Source organism: Pristis pectinata, chromosome 2 (assembly GCF_009764475.1).
Source record: "Pristis pectinata isolate sPriPec2 chromosome 2, sPriPec2.1.pri, whole genome shotgun sequence".
NCBI lineage: Eukaryota > Metazoa > Chordata > Chondrichthyes > Rhinopristiformes > Pristidae > Pristis > Pristis pectinata.
Genome location: NC_067406.1, coordinates 61139137 through 61162799, shown reverse-complemented (window position 1 = coordinate 61162799; position 23663 = coordinate 61139137). Strand labels below are relative to the sequence as shown.

At 41.0% G+C, this 23663-nt stretch overlaps 1 protein-coding gene across 5 annotated transcripts in view; it reads left to right on the top strand.

Moving 5' to 3' along the window:
* Positions 1-1335: 1335 nt before the first annotated feature.
* cep135 (centrosomal protein 135) overlaps positions 1336-23663 on the top strand; it is an 83168-nt gene continuing 60840 nt past the window's right edge. For 3 of the 5 annotated variants that reach the window (XM_052009998.1, XM_052009999.1, XM_052010000.1), the window contains exons 1-5: positions 1340-1473; positions 13372-13521; positions 15109-15299; positions 16781-16948; positions 22592-22733. In XM_052009998.1, the coding sequence (XP_051865958.1) occupies positions 13409-13521; positions 15109-15299; positions 16781-16948; positions 22592-22733 (614 nt within the window). In that variant the 5' untranslated portion in view covers positions 1340-1473; positions 13372-13408. Of the gene's footprint in view, positions 1474-6925; positions 6995-13371; positions 13522-15108; positions 15300-16780; positions 16949-22591; positions 22734-23663 lie in introns of all 5 variants that reach the window. The other 2 variants (XM_052009996.1, XM_052009997.1) reach the window with 2 other exon arrangements.

The following is a 23663-nucleotide window of genomic DNA, read 5'->3' as shown; positions in this document are numbered from 1 at the left end:
CTTCCTCCTGAGGTCCTTACTGTCAACCAATTCAGTTTATTCCATATGATATCTAGAATTGGCTGGGAATAGAGGATACAACAAAGGCTATGGGACCACACACTATCCCAGTTGTAGTACTGAAGACCTGCACTCCAGAACTAACTACACTACTAGCCAAGCTGCAACACTGGTATCTACACAGAAATGTGGAAAACTCACCAATTCACAATAAGCAGGACAAATCCAATCTGGCTAATTACTGGTCGCCCAGTATACTCTCAATCCTCAAGTATTATTAACGGAGACACAGGTATTATTAACATTCAGCACTAACCATAATATAAAACTTTTTTTAAAAAAATAACGAAAATACTGGATATACTATGGGTCAGGCAGCATTTGTGGAAAGAAAAACACCGTTAATGTTTTGGACTTAAAACTCTTCGTCAGAATTTACCAATAAGCTGGCACCGATTAAAAGGCTGATGACCATGCTGATAAAAGTCACTTACCTCAAATGCATATCCTCCTTCAGGTAGGGAGAGCGGATCTCTACACAATATCCAGATGCAATCTTAACAGAGCTCTATGTAATCGAAGCAAGATGTTCCCACTCTTGTATTCAAATTATTTTGCAGTACTATTTGCCTCTCGACTTTGTTCTCTCAGCCTATATTGCCTTCTAGTTTTGCATCCTCACTAACTCTTGAAAGTCATTGGCCTCTGACCACTCAAAGTGCAGGAGTAGCCGGGTAGGCAATCATCACCTTAAGTCTTTAGATTCGTTTGCAAACAGTAGAATGAGCACACTGCATTACAAAACCACCTACCTGCCCCAACAGTAGGGTCCACCTCAAGAGCATCTGCAGAACTTGGGTGGAAGCAAATCATCCTCGAAGTAAATGCTGAAATACGAAGCCGAAGCACGAGATGGCACCATCCTGCAAAGCGCCGTTCCCCTATTCCACCACCGGGCGGCGCCGTCCCACTGGCTGCCATTCCCCCACTCTACCACTTGGTGGCGCCACCCCCCCCCCCCCCCCCCCGCGTGTGCCATTCTCCAACTGCGACGTGTGGTGCCCTCCGCCGGCTGCCGTTCCTCCCTCCCACCGCCGGGAGGCGCTGCGGCACCGGTTGCCGTTTCCCCCCTCCACCGCCCGGTGGCGCCGCGGCACTGGTTGCTATTGCCCCACTCCCACCGCCGGGCGGCGCCGCGGCACTGGTTGCCGTTCCCCCTCCCCACCTCCCGGGGGCGCTGCTGCACTTGGTTGCCATCCCCCCCTCCCACCTCCTGGTGGCGCTGCGACACCGGTTGCCGTTGCCCCCTCCCACCGCTGGGCGGCGCCGCGGTGCGGGTCAGCGGTCGCCCGGATGGGGTGCGCGCCATTTTCAAACGTCTTGCCGCGGCGGAGACCCGGGGCCCGGGATCCGGTGCGGGGGGCGGTGACGGCGCCGCGGGGAGACGGGTCCCGACGGCCGAGGAAGGCGGCGGTAAGCGGGCAGGAGCCGGGGGTCGGAGGGGGTCTCCCCTGACAACGTCGGCCCAGACCGGCCTTGAGCTAAAGTTGGGCGGCGGCTGGGGACGTGTCGGGGGCGGTGTCCGTGTCTGTGTCGGGGGCAGGAGGACCGGGGAAGGTCCGGCCCGGGAAGGGGGCGGCGGCGGCCGAGTGCAGCCTCGGACCCCGAGTGTTGCTTCACCCGCCCCCTAGCCAACTCCAAGCGGATGCGGCAGAAGGAGGTCCCCTTTCCCCCCCCCCCCCCCCCGTTCATGCGGCAGGAACGAACCTCCAGCTGTTAAGCCGGTTGCAGGGCGGAGGGGAGGTCCGGGGGAGCGGAGGGACGGCGATGTCCGGCCGTCTGTCCGATTAGTTGGAGGCCGAGAGATTGCGGCAGGAAATTCCGGAGCTTCGGGAGGGGAAGAGACAGCCGCAGGTGGTAAATACGTTGCATTCAGGACTCGTTAAGTGGTCTGCACTGGAGAGTGTATAACTAGGTTGTAGAGCTGGAGGGGATTAGAGGGATTAGGAACAACGGGAGGGATTTCACGAAGACATCAATTTGATCTTTAAAATTATCTGACCAGAAGCCAACCTGGTCAGGGAGATGGGTGAGAAGGACTTGGTGTGAGTTAGAGGTTGGGCAGAAGGTTTTCGGGTATCAATTTATGGGGTGGAGCAGAATGAGATTTAGTTTAGAGGTACCAGAGTGAAAGAGTATAATAAATAGAGTATAAAATGGAGTATAATATGGGAAAAGTTTTGCCAAAGTAGTAGTTGAGTAGACCTCTCGAGTCTGTTCCAACTTTTGCTTCAACGCCACTTTTTGCTATCTCCCTCACCCTCTGACTCCCCTGTAGTTTAAATGTCTGTCATTTTCTGCCTTGAATAAATTTAATGATTCCACCATCTCTGGATAGAGAATTTCTGAAAATAGTGACACTCTGAAATCAGAAATGTCTACTTATTCCTGACCTGAATGAGCAACTCCCTATTCTGAAACTACGCCCTCTCGTTCAAGAAATCCCCAATTATCCCCTCAGCAAACACCCTGTCATTTCCCCTTAGAATCTTAAATATTTCGATAAATTCACAACGTTTAATGCTCCAGTAGGATAAACTTTTTCTCGTGCATCAATCCTGTCATCCCAGGAACCAATCAACTAAACCTTCACTTCCTTGCTTTCAACACAAATACATCTTTCCTTAAATATGAAGACCAAAACTTTACACAGTGCTCCAAACGGGGTCTCATCAGCTCCCTGTAAAGTTGTAACAAAGCATTCCTACTTTTATTCTCTCTAATCTTTGCAACAAAGGACAACATTCCTTTAGGGTTCCTAATAACGTCATACATGCATGTTATTGTCTTGTTTTATGTACTGGGATGCCCTGATCCCTTTGCATCGCAACATTTTGTTATCTCTCCCTGCTTAAATGGTAACTTGCTTTTTCACTCTTGCTTGCAAAGTGGATAACAAACATTTTATAGAGAGACATTGATGGGTTAAGTGAGTGGAGTGGGCAAAAATTGGTAAATGGAGTATAATATGGGAAAATATCTATTTCGAAGGAAAAATTTTTTAAAAAAAACAAATCTTTATTTAAATGGAGAATAACCACAGAAGACTCCAGCCCAAAGGGACTGGGGCTGAGAGCGTCCTCATTCAGGAAACACAGCTAGCATAAAGGTGCTGTAGTTAATAAGGGAAGCACAGGGAAGACTTAAGACCACAGTAAAAAGGCACAACTGAGGCCACTTCTGGAGTGCTGTGAGCAGTTTTGGTCTTCTTATTTAAGAAAAGGCATATTGTCATTGGAGGCAGTTCAGAGAAGGATCACTAGGATAAATCCTTTGCAACTTCTGCCAGCTCCAATGTGATCTCACCACCATTCACATCTTCCCCTTTCCTCCCCTTATTATGCAGGGACAGCTGACTGGTGACTCCCAGGTCTGCTCTTCCATCCCCATGCACCACTCCCAGTCCCACGGTACCTTCCCAGGAGATGGACCACCTGTCCATTCACCTCTTCCCTTCCCACCATCCAGAGATCTGAACAATAATTTCAATTGAAGCAGTGATTTTCTTGCACTTCTTCCAATCTACTCAACTGAATTTGGTATTTACAATTTGGCCTATATATTGGATCATCAGCAAATTTGGCTACAGTACACATTGTCCTTTCAACCAAGTCATTAACATCATTAACATAGATTAAAAGTATGTGAGGGCCCAGCACTGACCATGAATTACTAATAACTAATATAGAAACACTTCCTGTCAGCCACTTTCTGTCAGTTAGCCACTTCCCTGTCCATAACAATATATTAATCCCAACCCTTTGCACTCTGTGCAGTAAACATTTGAGGCACCTTGTCAAAATTCAGATTGGCCACATCCACTGGTTCCCCTTTTTCCACCGTGTTTGTTACATCCTTGAAGGACTCTAACACATGTCAAACAAGATGTCCTTTTTATAAAGCCATGTTAATTCTGTTTGATTGCCTTATGTTTTAAATGTCCTGCAATTACCTCCTGATTAGTGGATTACAGAACTTTCCAAAGGTCAGATTTTAGGTTTACTGGACTGCATTTCACCACAACTTTGCTCTCATTTCCTCTTTAGACAGTAAGGATAGAGTTCCCCGGTCCTCGCCCTCTACTCTACCAGCCTCCACATTCAATAGGTCATCGCTTGTGATTTCTGCCACCTTCAACGAGATTCTATCACCGGGCACATCTTTCCCTCCCTTTCAGTGTTTAGAAGTGACCATTCCCTTTGTGGCTTTCTGGTGCACTCCTCCATCTCCACCAACAACTCAGGACACAGGGAATTGGGACTAGCTAGGTGGACAATGTGGTCGGCATGGATTCATTGGGCCAAAGGGCCTGTGTCCATGCTGTATTTCTCCATGACACTAACAACTCCCATCTCACAGACTTTTCCATTCAACTGCTGGAGATGTATACCTGCCATTTTATCAGGTATCTTCCTTCCATCCAGGAACTTGAGCTGTCCTTTCAGATCATGCAGTGATTCACTTGCACTTCCAATTGACTACATTGCATTCAGTGCTCACGATGTGCAGATTGGGTTACTGTTTTGCAGAGCATCTTCCTTCAGTCCGCAGGGACCTGTCACTACAATTCACAATCTCACTCCCAGTCTGACTTATCAGTGAATGGCTTCCTGCACCTTTCCAGCAAGGCCCAACATAAGCTTGAGGAACAGCACCTCATCTTCCACCTGAGCAGGTTGTAACCTTTGGGACTTGATACTTAGTTCTGTTTTGGGAAATGGTTTTCTTTGATTGTATCAGAATTGGCCAGTTGTGGATATCCATTGGTATTGGTTTATTATTGTCACTTGTACCAAGGTAGTGAAAAACTTGTCTTGCATACCGATCATACAGGTCATTGCACAGTGCAGTTACATTGAGTTAGTACAGAGTGCATTGATGTAGTACAGGTAAAAAAACAATAACAGTACAAGGGAACCATTATATAAGGGAACCGTTCAATAGTCTTATCACAGTGGGGTAGAAGCTGTCCTTAAGTCTGGTGGTACGTGCCCTCAGGCTCCTGTATCTTCTACCCGATGGAAGAGGAGAGAAGAGAGAATGACCTCTGTAACATTAACTCAGTTTTTCTCTTCCCACTGACACAGTGATGCTGGAGCTATATTTAGTCAGGCAAGAAAAGTCCTTGGACATTTGAGCTTAGTTATTTGGCAGTGCCACTCTAGTCTCTGACCTGCCATGAATCAAATAGTTGGTAGAGTTTCTGACCATTGCCTCCCTGGGATAGTAATTGTGGTGAGGTGAACTTAAGGGAAATACTGTTAAATGTCAAATGGAGAATTGTTGTTCAACACTTGTATGACCCAAATGTTTCTTGCCACTTATCAGCCTAAACCTGGACATCTTTGTGCAAGAGGGCACAGGCTGCTTAATTATCTGAAGAACTGAACAAAACTTCTGCGTGCTTCCATAATGAGTCTGTGTGCACACCAGTCACTGCTTTGTTAATTTATGGTATTTGTATTCTGTACATTTGTAAATGAACTGCAACATTTTGGGGTGGGGGGGTGGGATGGAGGCTAAGGTTTACATCGTGGAGTATGGAAGAGCATTTCTTGCTGAGGCGATAGTTGGTGATGTTTGAACTCAGAACTGGCATTGATTGATACTGTGCTGGTTGTGAAGCTAATGGTTTGAGTAACACTGCATGCTGATGAAATGGAAATAGTAGATGAAGGTCTATGTGGGAGTGGAGCCAGGCTGTAAGATTCAAGGTTGTGGGTGGAGGGAGAGTCCAGAGGATTGGAAGGACTGCAGCAGGATCTGTAACATAAACCTTGTCTGAGGAGGGAAGATTAAAGGTTCATGTGTCTTCCTATTTGGGAACCTGCTAGGTATTATCAAGCCTTATTAAAAGACTGTACTCCTGGCACAGAAAGTTATTGGGAATTTCGATTAGCTCGTGAAAGACTGCCATCACCTGCAGTTTCCCCTCAAGTTGCACACCACCCTGATTTAGAGAGATATCACTGCTCCTTCATTGTTCCTGGGTCTAAATCTTATAACTCCCTACCCAACAGCACTGTGGGAGAAGGTCTTTAACAGGTCAAGAAAGCCCAACGCCAACTTTTCGAAGGCAGTTAGGGATGAGCAATGAATGTTGCCCTTAGTCACCCCCAGATCACAAATTGTCAAAAATAATTAGCTTAAGACCAGTATTTGTAGTCTGCATTAGTACATCAATGTTCTGTTGGCCCAGGAACTATGATTGGAGGTGCAATGCAGATGCAGGGCATCTTTGTTACTGGAATTGCTTGTTGGAAAACCTGATATACGTCTGAAGTAAGGAGAGTAAAACTGCATCACTTATAGGTTCAGTGAGAGCACAGATTTGATGTGGGATGATTTGAAATAGTCCAGGAATAGAGAAAGAAGGTCAAGGTCCTCTAGCATGGCTGTAAATGGTTCAGAGTTTGCTTTCCACACACATGCGCCCCCCCCCCCCCCCCCCCCCGAATAACCTTGTGTATAGTATAATGGACAAATGTTAGGGTCTTATTGGTCCATGGTGTCAAGTGGTTAACAAAATTTGAGTCAGTGTAATATGTTTAATATAAGATTTTCATGTGATGCAGAAGTAATGTGTTATATTTTCAAAAATGTAATAAAGAAATAATAACATTTGCAGGAGTCAAATATCACAAATACTAGAAATCTGAAATAAAAACAATGCTAGAAGTACTTGGGTAGCTTTTGTGCAGAGGAAAATGGTTAATGTTTCAGGTCTGTCCTCATTCACGTGAAAACCATTCTTTGTTTCTCAACAGGCACAACCTCGCTGTTGAGTAAATTCAGCATTTTCTGTTTTTATTAAATAGTATTTAATGCATTAATCTTTGTCTTCATTCCAATTTCCACATTACAGTTGATGCAGTGAACTCCAAGCGGTTTGATTACTTAAAGTGTTGTGCTGAATAACTATTCTTTAAATAAGGTAACGTTATAATTAAAAGAGTCACAGTACATTGAGGTTTTATTGTGTAATTCATTAGTGAATATGTGCAGAATCTTTGGGCCAACTGTGATTGGGAGCAAACCTTATATCATGCATTGCTTTTGTTACCTTGTAAATTAACTAAACCACATAATATGCACTGTCACAGATTTATGAATATTAATACTCATTGTTATTTTCATACTCATCACCATTGTACAATACAGCCAAACATAGGATTTTAGCAAACAGAAGCTGAATTGTTTCCATGAAGTATAACTGAGACCATTTGAAACAAACCAAATGCCATTTTAGGGCAGCTGCAGTAGCACAGAAGCGAGTCTTTGTATACCAGCTGCCTCGCTCCCTTCTGCGAAGATTTTATGGAAATTGCTTTCAGCAATACAAAAGGAGATGTAAAAATGCATGTTCAGCAGTTACCTCAGATGCAAAATTTAAAATTTGATTCTACCCCCAATCGACTGCTCTTAATGTCGTCTGAAGTGGTCTGCTGAAGGAGTCAATTATTAAAGGACAATTTTGCTATTGTCTCCCCATGGTAGCTTGCCGTTATTGAAAAGCAGAGAGATGTTGACAGTGGAAATCAGAAATGAAAATAGAGAATGCTGGAATGCAGGTCAGGCAGCATCTATGGAGAGAAAAACAATTGAAGTTTCAGATCAGTGACCATTCACAAGCTTGGTATCATTGCCTAGTTGAAAGAACTTCTTTTAAAATGGACATGCAGCGAATAAGTGTAGTGTAGTTCAGAAGCTAGAAACTTGTTCATGATCCACAGAAAAATTTGCTAGCATTTGGAGCCTTCATTAAGGCCACAGCACAATTTCGTGTAGTTGTAAAATAAAAGAAAAATCATATTGGGTGCAGATTATCCTAGTGGGCTATTCCTCAGATTACATCTCAATTTCCCCAAATTTTTTGATGCCCATGGATCCATAATGCAGATTTGCAACTGGTACAAACAATCTGAAAAATCAGAACATTTTACTGTCAGGACATCAGAAACTGTTTACTTAAAAAGTTAGAGCATTTGTAAATATGGTAGAAGGGCCATCAAGGCTTTTAATTGACTACATTTATATAGTGTCCATTGCTTAATTTACTGTATGTTCATGTAAATGTTAAGAGTAACATAATTCTCTGTAGGTAGTGCTCTTTGGAAATTCAGGGCTACACTGCATAGAATGTTCTAACTATTCATCTGTATGATTAGGAAGTGTAAAATGTAAACAGAATAGGCCATTGACCCAATTTCTGCCATTTTAATGAGGTTAATTTAAGTGTGTTTGAAAGTGTTGATGCTTTAATGAGGCTAAAATAAAATAAAGTATTTTTTCGATTTCACTGCTGAAAAGGTTTTAACTCTTTTTTCTGGATTTCCCTCCCAGTGCAAACAATCTTGCTCTCTACATCCTATTTCTTCCCCTTCATATCTTGAAATCTTCGGTCAAAATCACCTTTTAACCTTCTAGTCCCTACTTGTCAATATATGCTGCATGTCCTCCAAAGTCTATATATTACATACCTAAGTTGAGATGAATAGAACTACTTACAGTGCTCCAGGTGTAGTCTAAGCTGCACTGTATGGCCACAGTATAACTTATATCTCTTTGTATTCTAGTCTATATTTTAATAACCTATATATGTGCAACTTTAAGTCAACTCCATCATTCACTGTGGTTAGCTTTTCATGCTATGTAAAGTTCTATTTTGAAGTTCTTTCTAAAATTTTTAGTTCTAAAATGAATACCATCATTTTTGCTTGCCTTGAATTCCATTTGCTGCAGCTTTGTATTATTAATCTATCAATATCCCTTTGTAATTTGTTTGTTTTGTTTACTATGTTGCCTATGAGGTATTGGCAAACCTAGGTATGTGGCTTTCTAGCCCATTATGCAAGGACAGAGTTAAGAAATCAGTTGTTAATGAAATTGGTACTGTGGTTACTAGGATAAAATCTGTAAACCACAGGAAACAATCATTGGACTGGTTAGAGGGGAAGAAAGATGATGCCAGGAATTCAATCCAGATGAGAGTAATGCATTTTGGAGCATTAGAAATAAAGTAGATGACCTAGTGGCACAACTACAGATTAATAAATACAACATTGTGGCAATCACCGAGTCATGGCTTTGTGACAGATGTGATTGGGAATTAAATGTCCAGGGGTACACAGTGTATAGGAAGGATAGGCGGGTAGACAGAGGGGATGGTGCGGCCATGATGGATGGTAATGATATAAAATCAATAGAAAGGAAGGACACTGGGTCAGAAGAGGTGGAATCCTTATGGGTGGAACTAAGAAATAGCAAAGGTAAAAGGACAATAGTAACAGTTATATATAGGCCCCCTAATAGCAGTCAGGAAGTGGGCTATAAGTTGCAGTTAGAAATAGAAAAAGCGTGTCAGAATGACAACGTTAGATAATTATGGGGGATTTTAACATGAAGGTGGACTGGGAAATCCAGCAAGGCAGTAGATCTCAGGAGAGTGAGTTTGTGGAATGTCTACGGGACGGCTTTTTGGAGCAACTTGTTGATGAGCCCACCAGGAGATCGGCTGTTTTGGATTGGGTGCTGTGTAATGAACTGGAGGTGATTAGGGAACTAAAGGTAAAGGAACCATTAGGAACTAGTGATCACAATATGATTGTGTTCAGTTTCAAATTTGAGAAGGAGAAGCAGATCACTGGTGTATTGATACTGCAGTGGAACAAAGGAAATTACAGTGGCATGAGAGAGGAGTGGCCCAAATTGATTGGAAGAGTAAGCTAGCTGGAGGGACAGCGGAGCAGAAATGGATGGAATTTCTACAAGTAATAAGGAAAATGCAGGACAGATATATTCCAAGAAAAAAGGCACAAATGTGGATAACGAGAGAGGTGAAGGCTAAAATAAAAGCAAAAGGGAGGGCATACAAGGAAGCAAAAATTAGTGGGAAAACGGAAGACTGGGAACCTTTCAAAAACCTGCAGAAAGAAACTAAGAAGGTCGTTAGGAAAGAAAAGATGAATTATGAAAGGAAGTTGACAGATAACATTCGAAAGGATACTAAGTTTTTTTTAAATATATGAAGAGTAAAAGGGAGACACAGGTTGATATAGGACCAATGGATAACGGTGTGGGAGAGATTATAATGGATGATAAAGAGGTGGCAGAGGAACTAAATGAGTATTTTGCATCAGTTTTCACTGTGGAGGACATCAGCAATATACCGGATAGTCAGGGGTCTCAAGGAATGGAACTGAGTTCAGTTAAGATTACTAGAGAGAGGGTGCTAGGAAAGCTAAATGGACTAAAGACTGATAAGTCTCCTGGACCTGATGAGGTGCATCCCCGGGTTCTGAAGGAGGTGGCTTTAGAGATAGCGGAGGCATTAGTGATAATTTTCCAGGAATCGATAGACTCCGGCATGGTTCCAGAGGACTGGAGGGTCGCAAATGTAGTTCCGCTGTATAAGAAAGGTGGGAGGCAGCATAAAGGAAATTACAGACCTATTAGTCTGACATCAGTGGTGGGAAAGTTATTAAAATCGATCCTCAAGGATGAGGTTATAGAATACCTAGAGTTGCAAGGCAAGATCGGTCTAAGCCGACATGGTTTCGTGAAGGGAAGATCCTGCCTGACCAACCTATTGGAGTTTTTTGAAGAAATCTCAGGTAGGGTGGATAAGGGAGAGGCGGTAGATTTTGTGTATTTAGACTTTCAAAAGGCCTTCGACAAGGTGCTGCACAAGAGACTGATTAATAAAATGAGAAGTCATGGAATTACAGGTAGGATAACAGAATGGGTGGAGCACTGGCTGGTTGGCAGAAAGCAAAGGGTGGGAATAAAAGGATCCTGTTCTGGTTGGCTACCAGTTACTAGTGGTGTTCAGCAGGGGTCGGTGTTGGGGCCGCTTCTTTTTACCCTGTACATTAACGATTTGGATGATGGTGTAAATAGTTTTGTGGCTAAGTTTGCGGATGACACCAAGATAGGTGGAGGAGTAGAGAGTATTGAGGAGACAGGAAGGTTGCAGAGAGACCTAGATAGTTTAGGAGAATGGGCAAGGAAATGGCAGATGAAATTCAATGTTAAGAAATGTGCAGTTATACACTTTGGAAACAGAAATAAATGGGCAGATTATTATCTAGAAGGGGATAAAATTCAAAGTACAGAAGTACAAAGGGACTTGGGGGTACTCATGCAGGATACCCTAAAGGTTAACCACCAGGTCGGATCGGTAGTAAGGAAAGCGAATGCTATGTTGGCATTCATTTCGAGAGGTATAATGTATAAAAGTAAGGAAGTGTTGATGAGGCTCTACGGGGCACTAGTGAGGCCTCATTTGGAATACTGTGTGCAGTTTTGGGCCCCATATCTTAGGAAGGATGTACTGATGTTGGAGAGGGTTCAGAGGAGATTTACGAGGATGATTCCTGGAATGAAAGGGCTTACATATGATGAGTGTTTGTCAGCTCTTCGACTGTACTCACTGGAGTACAGAAGAATGAGAGGGGACTTCATAGAAACATTTAAAATGTTGAAAGGACTGGATAGAGTAGATGCGGCCAAGCTGTTTGCCTTGGTGGGTGAGTTCAGGACCAGAGGGCACAATCTTAGAATTAGAGGGTACAGGTTTAAAACAGAGATGAGGAGAAATTTCTTTAGCCAGAAGGTAGTGAATTTATGGAATTCCTTGCCACGTACAGTAGTGGAGGCTAGATCATTGGGGGCGTTTAAGGAGGAGATAGATAGATATCTAATTAGTCACGGTATCAAGGGATATGGTGATAAGGCCGGAAATTGGGGTTAGAATAGTTTTTTTTAGCTCATGGAGCAGACCCCCCCCCATTTTTCATTTCTTTTTCTTTTTCCCCTTTTCTTTGGAGCAGACTCGATGGGCCGAATGGCCTACTTCTGCTCCCTTGTCTTGTGATCTTGTGCATTTTGGAGAGCAAGCAAGTCAAATACATAAAATATTGCAGAAAAGAGCCTTGGAGCATATGTTCACAGATTCTTGATGGTGGCAGAACTGGCTTTTATTGAACAAGGCATAAAAAGGTCTGCAAGGTCACATTAGAAGTGTGTAAAGCACTAAACGGCAGTTTGAGTACTACATATAATTAGAATTATCACATTATAAGGTGTGTTAATGTTGAAAAGAGTACAGAAGACATTGCGTGGCTGGACATGCTTAATTTAAATGTAAGATTAGCTATTTTGGGATTGATGGCATTAGAACATGCTGACAGATCGAGGTGTTGGAATTGCATATATAAACAGAATGAATAGGAAGATATCCCTTCACAAAGAGGTCAATAGATTGGGGGGGGGGGGGCATAGATTTAAGTAACAAGTGAAAGGATTAGAAGTGAGTTGCCCATCAGGGATATAAACTGATAATGTACTGTTAAAGCTCTACATAAGCTGCAGGGTGAACTTCAAAAGATTGTAGAATCAGATTTATTATCACTGACTTATGATGTGAAATTTATTGTTTTGCAACAGCAGTACAGTGCATAGACAAAATTACTATGTTACAGAAATAAAGAAATAGTGCAAAAAAAAGGAATAACAAGGTGGTGTTCCTGGACCATTCAGAAATCTGATGGCGGAGGAGAAGAAGCCTGAATCATTGAGTGAGTCTTCAGGCTCCTGTACCACCTCCCCAATGGTAGTAATGAAAAATGAAGCGAGAAACAAAGGATTTTCATGTCAGCTATACTATTTGTGTCAGATGGTTTGAAAGCATTTCACTTATGCCACCAAAGTTTATCCTGAGCCCTATTTTTAAATTTCTGCTTCCTTGTTCCTATCTTGCTGGTCAGTGGAAACAAACTGTAGATCTCTACCAAGTCATCACACCACGTACTGCTGCTGTGGAGAAAAAAAAACTTCAACTTCTTTGCTGCATTTAACTCTAATCTCTCAATCATGATGACATCCTGGGCATTGTCTAGACATGTCTAGTGGTTTTAGTAACATAGAAGTTAGCTTCTATCATACAACAACCCGTTGTTATTAACCAGTCTACAAATTGATTGTGTGCTCCCAGCTAATGAGCATTTAATTTAAATAAACGTAGTTTTCTATCGACAATCGTTTTTGTGTTGAGTTGCAGTGTTCCAGAGTGATTGTCTCCCATTGTTCTGTGGACTTTTCCCATTGTTCTAAGTTTGATGTCACGTCCTAACTGTAGATTGTTAATTCTCTCTATGGTGGTTAGGCTGGAGTATGGAAAGTGTGGTGTCTCTCCTTGCTACACTTGATACCAGTATGGTATTCTCCCTTGAGGTTTATATTCCTGCAATGTTTTGCCACCTTCTGTTTTGGTCATGCTACATTATACCTCCTACTTGTTTTAACATCTAGGAAATTTGCCTGAATTTGCCGTGAAACATTTATTGACATGACCACCACTTCAGAGAGAAAGTTTGTAAACCTGCGAAAGCGTTTGGATCAACTTGGCTATAGGCAGCCCCTTGGGATAGAGACACTCCCATTGGTGGAAAAACTTTTCAGGTATTTGAACATAAATCATTGTCTTTTGTTGCTCTAGGTGTTTCACAATTTCATTCTGCAGAGAAAAATGTTACAGCAGATGTAAGTGAGGACTAGGGCATTTCAGTTGAGGAAAACTAAAGAAGGTTGGGATAGGGTTAAAAGGAAGTCTTGAGGGAGGCGATGGCAAGGATTGGAATAGAGGATTGTAGCATGTAAGGGCAAGAGAAAAGACAGTAGGGAGAATGGGGAGTTGAAACAGGAAGAAGTAAAAAGGAAGGTGAGAGTTGAGGTTTATGGCTAGGAAATGTTGTCTCATTAGGAGGAAGGGGTTGATAAGAGTGGACATGATGTCAGGAGGTAGTTCTTTCTGTTTCCAACATTCAAGGAGCTAGGGAAAAAGATGAGGATCGAACTTCTGGAGATGGGATTGTGTTCTTGAATTGTGAATAAGAGTTAGCAGAGTGATTTTTTTTGTTTTAGAGGCTTTGCTTGGCATGTGAATGATTTTGGACTTCCATATTTTTCTAGAATGGTTTTCTGTGGGATGATATCAAATCCTTTCTGATTTGTCCTATACATCTTTATGGTCTTGTAATTCTGGCTGATGCTGAATCTTGCAAGTTTTCGTAGAGTTGTGGGGTGTTTTCTTATATTTCTGCTTCTACCAAATATTTTTTTTCTGGCTGTGGAACTTTTTTTGGCTTTTTTGTAAAACATCTATTTCAATTTTCTTATTCTGGAGATGGATTTTGAATGTTCCTTTGAAATCACTGTATCACATGATATATCTCATACCAGTTTTGATCTTTGCACATATTGAAGGTTATTGTTCCTCTGGAAATGTGAGATTTAGGTTTCCCAGACTGATTGCTGGGATGAGTAGTTTTCCCTATGAAGAGAAAGTCTGTAGGCCTATACTCGCTGGAGTTTGGAAGAATGATAATCATAGCAAAATATAAAAGATTCTGAGAGATTGACAGCAGAGGTTATTTACTGTAAGTGGAGACTTTAGAGCTGTTGTTTCTGGGTTAGTGGTTAGTCATCTAGCATTGCAGTGAGAAATATTTGCTCTATTTGTGAATCTTTGTAATCAAGGTTGGATATAATCAAAACTGTGATTACTAGATATGGATGCTTAGAGAATATTAGGAAATAGGGGCAGGCAAAGAATTAAACAAGGTAGAGAATCAGTCATGATATTGACTGTCAGAACATGATCAAGAGGATATATGGCTTCTGTTTTCTATTGACTGCCATTATACAATTTCCAATAATATTATTGGTGAAGTATGTTTTTCTTTAAAAGTGAATGTCACCACAGACAAGATTTTTATCTGCTCGTGAACCACACAAAAGTTTAAAACACTCTTTATGTTTAATCCACTAGTCTCCTGTTTTGAAGGGTCAGCTAACACTGCCTACTTCTTGGTCCTTACTTATAAATAACATAAGTTAATTAAATTTAAATGTATGCCTTGATGAAATGCAGATCTTAAAAACTGTGTTTCGCTACTTGGTAAACGTTATAGAAGGTACAATGGATTGAATTGGGGAATATTTCTATCAATGCATACCATTCTATACAAATATACTATTATGTTACAGTGATTTGGTACACACTACAGAAAGCCTTCGCAATGCTAAACTGTCGTCCGGAAAAACAGAAAAAGAGAGCAAGAACTTGGACTCTGTACTTGAGCCATATAGAACTGAGAATGCACGTCTTGTCCAGGAGAACAACAAACTTCACCAGGAATTACTGAGATTAAAAGAGGAATCGGATCAACAGATCAAAGGTATTGGTAGGCTGCATGCATAGCTTGGGGCAAATTCTCCAAGTATTTATTTAACAATATTACTGTTTTATTTGTACTTAAATGGGATTTATTTTGTCTTGTGTGTTTGTTGAAAGCATTCTAAACTCAGATAGCTAATTTCTTTTCCAGCTTTTAAAAAAAAGTTATTCTTTGGCAATCACATGCATTTATAATGCACTTTTAAAACTGCAGAATGTGCAAAGCCATTTCATAAGACAAAAAAAATCAACACAAGGGAAGAGACATTAGTAAGGGTGACTTAAAGCTTGATGAAAGCGATGGAACATAAAGAAGGCGAGCAAGTTTGAGTAGAATAATGGTTTAAGAGAAAATTCAAGAGTTTAGGGCCTTTATGGCTAGAGGCAGTACAGAGGCTGAACAAGTAGACAGAGTTGGCAGAAGATTATGCTCTTGGGTGGCACTCATGATGACAGGAAGCATGGGTTTTGATGAAGTAATGAATGTATTTGAACTCAAGGTGAAGAATATGAAAATAGAAAGACTGGACTGGATGTCAACAAGGGAAGAACTCATTATTGGGTGGAATGTGGCGAAGGCTAGGATGGAGATGGCAGTTTTCATTGAGCTGGAGTTTATGCAGGATGGTTCAATCTAAAGATGACAGGTTTATTATATTTTCCTTTCAAAGTTCCCCTCCTTGATGCACTTTGTTCCACTTTTTATTACCATTCCCTGTGCTTTGGTCTGACCTCTGCTTGGGAAATTTTAAAATATTTACATTGGAAACATTTATTGAAATATGTATGCAAATTGTACCATCTGTGCTGCCTGTCCAGAGACACTAGGGTGGTGTGGTCATGTACTTTGACTGCATCAAGTACCCACTGGAATATCAAAAGAAAACATGCCTTCTAAATATTTTTTGCAAATATATTTATCGTAACTTAAACATGTTAGTGGATTTCCCTATGTTACCATCTAAACACTTAATTAATTGACAATAACTCCCATTTACACCTAAATGGTGTTTAGAACAAACTTTTACATACTGTAAATGGTTCTGCAGTTTTACATTGAACAAAAAGTGACATGCAAATAATGCCACCTCGTTCACGGGCTATGAAAATAACAAGTGCGTGAACTCACCCACAAAAACAACATTGACCTGGAGCGACCTAGATCAGGATCTTTGTGATTTATTTCAGAATTCACTTTTACAGAGTAACTGTAAGCATCCATTAAGTTACAAGGCCAAAAATATGTTGTACTGTATTTATTGTCATTCTAGTGAGTTTAATGCTCTTGTATTTATCAACCCATAATAATTCGGTATTTAAGACCTGAATTGTGTATAGAAGTAAGTGTAAAATGTTCAATAAGAAGATTGCAAATTGTCATGTAATTTCTCCACTGTTTCTTGGCTTCTTCTGACATAATAAACTGACAGCTATGTTGTAAGATGCAAATTTAATTTACTTGTCTTTCCTTTTGCATTAAAGATTTAAAATACACCATTAGAAAATTGGAACATGACACTGCAGATTTGAAGTTCTTAAATAACCAGTATGTACATAAAGTACGATCTCTAGAGAAGGAGAGTAAAGCAAAGACTGAAAAGATCCAGCAGTTACAAGAGAAAAATCTGCAGGCAGTGGTACAGACACCAGGTAAGATTACTGCTATTTGCAATTTTGTTTTCATTCTTTTTAAAAGCATGTGTAATGATTTTACTGTAATTCACTATACAGTAGTGTGCTACTAAATATACATGTAACTGTTATGGATTAGAATTATGGCTGCAAACAGTGAAATGTAATGTGAACTTTCTAGATTATAGTTCTGCAGTTGTCATTGTCATTATACAAGTTCTTCCATGTAACTCCCTCATTTAAAATATTAAACGTGTATTATCTATACTTAAATAGAAAGCAAACTTTTAGACCATTTTGGATTAATGCATCCCTCATTTGGTGCTTCATTAATGGAGACGAGTATGGCAGAGCCATATAGGAAACAGTTCATAGCCGACTGCTTTAGTGGAGAGTGGTTGGTTATGCTCAGAAGTTTATTTCAGCAGTGAATTTCATGGTAAGAAGCAGTTGATTTGGAGATAAAAACAGAAAATACTGGAAATATTCCTCATTCTCAGATACTGTTTGACCCATATATCTCCAGCTTCTCTGGTATTTTGCTATTGACTGGTTCATTTAGGAGATATGCCATGATCTCGCTGACTAATGGAGCAGGCCTGATAGCCAAATGGTGCATTTGTACTCCTATTTAATTGGTGCAAGTGTAGCATTCTTCATTGGGAATTTTTATTTTGTGGAAATTCTGTTTATTTCTCTTAATAGTTCTGAAAGTGGTGCTTTAGTCTCTCATATTTCACCCAAGATACCATTCATGTGTATTTACGTAAGTTATTTTACTAAAGGTTCAGACATGTTGCACAGATCGGCACATACTTATGTAGAGGGTTGGAGCTTTCTGACAGCTTGTCAGCAGTTCTGCAGAAAGCCACTGGCTTGCTGAAGAGCACATACTCAGTGCTTCTATCAGTTGTTGAGCTGAGTGACTAGGTATACTCTGGCCCCTCAGCTTTATGCTAGCCATTGTCGGTGCATCCAGAAAGGCCCTATTCCTTTAAATGGAGTAACTGACTTTAAGTTTGTATTTGTATTTTTCTTTTTGTTCTGTGTATATTTGTGTTTTTAAATAAACAACAGTATAGTATGGCTTAAAGTTAATTTAGATATTTTATTTTTCTTAATTTTCAATTTTAATCATGTAAATATTTTTCAATTGTTTCCTAATGGCTGTGATCATCAGAGACATTTGGAAACTGTAGGCCTTCTAATGGCCTGAATGGTTAGAGGCCTGCGTGGCAGTCTGTGGTGCTGTCCGAGGCCCTACTTGGTGTTCACGTCCTGCTATGCCTTGCAGGACAGTCAATATGGCAAAGCCTTCAAGTTGTCAGGAACCACGCAGCCACAAAAGATTAGGGCAATCACAGGACAGGTATGGGAGCAATTGCAAGATGCTGGTTGGGTCCAGCAATGATTTGGGCCAGTGGTAAACTGATTCTGTGCTGATAGGATGCTTTCCATTGTTAAGTAACTATGTGACATTTGGATCCTGAGTTCGCCCAAATATCCATTTAATTGGTCACTTGTGAGCAACCTCAGATCATATTCTGGAAATATCCCACTGTGCCATCAGTGGTAATTAGTGATATTGCCTAATTTATTTATGATAAAGTTTTGATGCTGTCTTGATGAAATCTTTTGTGATAGTAGAGAGGTGTAAAATGCTTGTCCTGGGCAAATGCAGTGTAGAAAATTGTAAGCATAAAATATGGATCAGCAATGGTTTCTGGTGGTACAGCAGTGTATGTGAACAACATTACTTATTTCAGGTGGGCAACATAATAGCAAACTTTTGATTTCATTCTTGTCTGCTAATACTACAAATCTTCAGTAACACAGGGTGGTGAAGAAATTGTACAATGCAGTGTTCCAATTGGTATTGGTTTATTATTGTCACTTGTACCGAGGTACAGTGGAAAGGCTTTTTGTGTGCCATCCGTGCAGATCATGTCATCACATCAGTACATTGAGGTAGTACAGGAGAAAACAACGGCCGAGTGTAGAGTGAAGTGTTACAGTTACAGAGTGCAGCACAGGCGGACAATGGGGTGCAAGGGCCGTGACGAGGTAGATTGTGAAATCAAGAGTTCATCTTTAATGTATAAGTGGTCCGCTCAAGAGTCTTTTAACAGCTGGATAGAAACTGTCCTTGCTCCTGGTGCCTTTGGATTTGTGTTTAATAAATGACAATTGGCTCAGTCCTAATTCAGAACTGTCGAAATTTAGAACGTTCTCCTCATCTCTGTCTTGTCCTGGACAACAGCCCCTGATTCCAGCCAGTGGAAACACCCTGTCAGTGTCCATCCTGACATTTCCTCTCAAGATCTTATGATTCTGTGAAATTCCTGCGTATTCTTCTAACGGGTGACTGCAGGTTAATTGACCTTTAGCAGCCTCTCAGACCAACAGTTAGTCTGGTGAATTGACTTTATGACATGTCCATGATAAACATGTCCTTCCACAGTTGCCAGTACCAGAACTGAAAGCTACAGCTCTGCGAAGAGGCAAACTGATGGAGCAGCAACAACAACAAGGTCCTTGATGTTTGAGTTAGAGTGTTGGAAACTCTAAAGAAGACATCTGGCACTTGCAGAACTGAACCCTGCAGAAGACTTCTGAATTTCTGGGGAGAGACTCAAATTGTGTTCAGTTCTGGTCACTTCATTATAGGAAGGATGTGGAAGCTTAAGAAAGGTTGCAGAAGAGGTGTACCAGGATGTTACCTGGATTGGAGAGCATGTCTTATGAGGATAGGTTGAGTGAGCTAGGGCTCCTCTGTCTGGAGAGGAGGAGGATGAGAGGTGACTTGATAGAGGTGTACAAGATGATAAGAGGCATAGATCGAGTGGACAGTCAAGAGACTTTTTCTCAGGGTGAAAATGGATAACACAAGGGGACATAATTTTAAGGTGATTGGAGGAAGGTATAAGGGGGATGTCAGGGGTAAGTTTTTTTTACACAGAGAGTGATGGGTGCATGGAACGTACTGCCTGCAGAGTTTGTGGGGGTAGATACATTAGGGACATTTAAGAGACTCTTAGATAGACACATGAATGATAGAGAAATGGGGGGTGATGTGGGAGGGAAAGGTTAGGTAGATATAAGAGCAGGATAAAATGCCAGCACAATATTGTGGGCTGAAGGGACTGTACTGTGCTGTTATGTTCTATGAGGGAGAAGAAACTCCAGTGTCTTTTTTTTAAAAACATCAGTCGTAGGTTAATTATTGGAAGGTGTTCTGAGAGATCGGATGTACAATATTTGGACAGCCAGGGGCTGATTAAGGATGGCTTTGTGCATGGTAGATCGTGTTTAATGAATCCTGTAGAGTTTTTCGAGGAGGTTACCAAGAAAGTAGATGAAGGAAAGGCTGTAGATGTTGTCTACATGGACTTTAGTAAGGCTTTTGATAAGGTCCAACATGGGAGGTTAGTTCAGAAGGTTCAGACACTAGGTATCCATGGAAAGGTTGTAAACTGGATTCAAAATTGGCTGTGTGGGAGAAGACAGAGAGTGGTAGTGGATGATTGTTGCTCAGACTGGAGGCCTGTGACTAGTGGTGTGCCTCAGGGATCTGTGCTGGGGCCATTGTTGTTTGTTGTCTATGTCAATGATCTAGATGGTAATGTAGTAAATTGGATCAACAAGTTTGCTGATGACACTAAGATTGGAGGTGTTGTGGACAGCAAGGAAGGCTTTCAAAGCTTGCAGAGGGATCTGGACCAACTGGAAAAATGGGCCAGAAAATGGCAGATGGAATTTAATGCAAACAAGTGTGAGGTGTTGCATTTTGGAAGGACAAATCAAGGTAGGACGTACACAGTAAATGATAGGGCACTGAGGAGTGCAGAGGAACAAAGGGATCTGGGAGTTCAGATACATAATTCCCTGAAAGTGGCGTCGCAGGTAGACAGGGTTGTAAAGAAAGCTTTTGGCATCCTGGTGTTCATAAATCAAAGTATTGAGTGTAGGAGTTGGGATGTTATGGTGAGGTTGTACGAGACATTGGTGAGGCCAAATTTGGAGTATTGTGCGCAGTTATGGTCACCTAACTATAGGAAGGGTATCAGTAAGATTGAAAGAGTGCAGAGGAGATTTGCTAGAATGTTGCCGGGTCTTCAGGAGTTGAGTTACAGGGAAAGATTTGAACAGGTTAGGACTTTATTCCTTGGAGCGTAGAAGAATGAGGGGAGATTTGATAGAGGTTTACAAAATTATGAGGGGTATAGACAGAGTTAATGTGAGTCGGCTCTTTCCACCTAGATTAGGAGAGATAAGTATAAGAGGACATGGCTTTAGGGTGAAAGGGGAAAGGTTTAGGGGGAACATTAGGGGGAACTTCTTCACAGAGAGTGGTGGGAGTGTGGAATGAGCTGCCATCTGATGTGGTAAATGTGGGCTCACTCTTAAGTTTTAAGAATAAATTGGATAGATATATGGATGGGAGAGGTCTGGAGAGTTATGTGCAGGTCAGTGCAGGTCAATGAGACTAGTGGTATAAAGTTTCGCCACAGACTAGAAGGGCCGAATGGCCTGTTTTCTGTGCTGTAGTGTTCTATGGTTCTAAAAAAGATCACAAAAATAAGATTTTGCAATAATGGCCTGAGTCTTTGGCAAATATGCTCGCTACCTGCCAGTGCCTAGCTGTCTGCCATTTAGTACCTGCAAACTTCTTGGGTAAGCCAGCTCTGAGCTATTCAGAAATGCTCAGCACAGCCAAAGCAGAGTCTTTCTGATTGCCAGTGGCAAGCCCAGCCCACAGAGTTCACTTAATACCCAGTTAAGCCTAGTCCCCAGCTTAATGAGAACATTTGCACGTCTCAGACATTCAAAAACACTCAAGTACTAATTAAAATGTAATCGTACTTTTTTTCTTGAAATTTGATGAAATTGAAAACATTAAAAAATAATTTTCAGAATTAGCTTAATAAACATGTAAATGACCTTATTCTAACCTTTCTTCCTCGGAGCCACTTTTGTTCCCAAATGAATAGGCTCGCAACTCTTGCACTATGTCTAAGCTGGCACAAGTTCAACAGCACATTTCCCAGTGTGATTTTTGGGAAACCTATGAAAATTAACATTCCCTAGCTGAACTCCATGGATGCCCAACATTAGAGCACAACTGGAAAATACCCAGCAATCAGCGCTTCATAAATTTGGAACTTAGCAATGGTGCAGGGTTCATGAGCTTCCACAGTTGCAGAAATAAATGATGACTGTTCTACATGGAATTGCTGGCATTTCTGAAGAAGGTTCAAGCCACCGATATCACATTAACATCAACGTCACTAAATGGTAGATAAAAAATATTGCATCACAGAAGGTTAGGTCATAAAATGACATCACAGAACAAATAGACCTATGTAACCCAGTTACCAGGAATTTTGAATACTCCTTTAAAATGGAGGACTATTGAAATCATGGACGAAATGCTGGCAAACAGTAGAAGTGTCAAAATTAACTGGTGTTGGTGTAATTTATTTTATTTGAACAATGAAATTATTTCAAAACTGCACCTTAAAGTAAAGAAACCCTGGCAAACCAATTTTAGTTGAGAACCAAGTATGGAACGTATGTACAGCACAATCTGAAGAAACTTAAGTTAGATCCTAATGTTGGAATTTAATCTCAGCACAGAACAATTGACTTTTTGTTTTGCAGGTGGCAAAAAGCGCAACATTCCATTTCGCCGACAGCGAATGCAAATTGATCAGACGATTCCTCCATCAGGGATTGCATCAGCACCACAGATTCATATTGAAGATCCTTACTACCTGGACCTATTGAATGTAGCTGATGATAGGTATTTATAATTAGTAATTAATGAATTCATGTCTATTTAATTATTATAGAACCTAATAAATTATTAATTATTAAGACAGTGAAATACAGTATTTAATTTTGATATAGTTTACACATTAAAGCCAGAGCCATTGACTGTCCTAAAATAATATGGATAACATTTACATGATGGGGTGAATGAAGTGTGTCCTGATTCAAATTGCAAAATAAGGGGCACTGAGTTTGAATAGCACAGTTCAAGAGAAAAGGCTGGTAGCAGAGTGGAATCTCCAGAATTTTGTTGGTAAATGTTCTTAGGAGTTTGGTTAGTCAAGCATTCAGAACCTGGCATCAGCTATGATTCATTTGGTAACATGCCTTTCTGTGAGTGAGGATAGTGCTGAAATATTTACAACTATTTTCACTTAGAAAGGCTACTAGTTCTTATTTCTGTAAATCATTCCACGTAACGTCAACACTCAATAAGTGAGTGCACAGGACACAGCTATGGCTACTAATGCTGACAACATTATGGCTGTGGTTTAGAAGAATCAGCTATGTTTCTAGCTAAATTATTCTACTACAATTCTAGTATCTGTCTGACAATGTGGTGTCCTGACATGAAAAAGACAGGCAATAATAATTTGTTATATTCTATTGGCCTACTCCCAATCATCAGCAAAGTAATGGGAGGGGTCTTTAGCTGTCTGCATTCAGACAGCATGTACTCAGCAATCATCCAATTGCTGACATTTGGGTTTGGACCACTCAGTTTCAGACCTCGTAACAGCCTTGATGCGGACATACACACAAGGTGAGGTGTGAGTGACTTCCTTTGACGTCGACAGCATTTGAATGAGCAGGATACCATGGAAACCTGCTAAAACTAAATTCAGTGGGTATCTGGAAGAACAATTACAGTAAGCAGAATTAATTAAGGCATAAAGGAGAT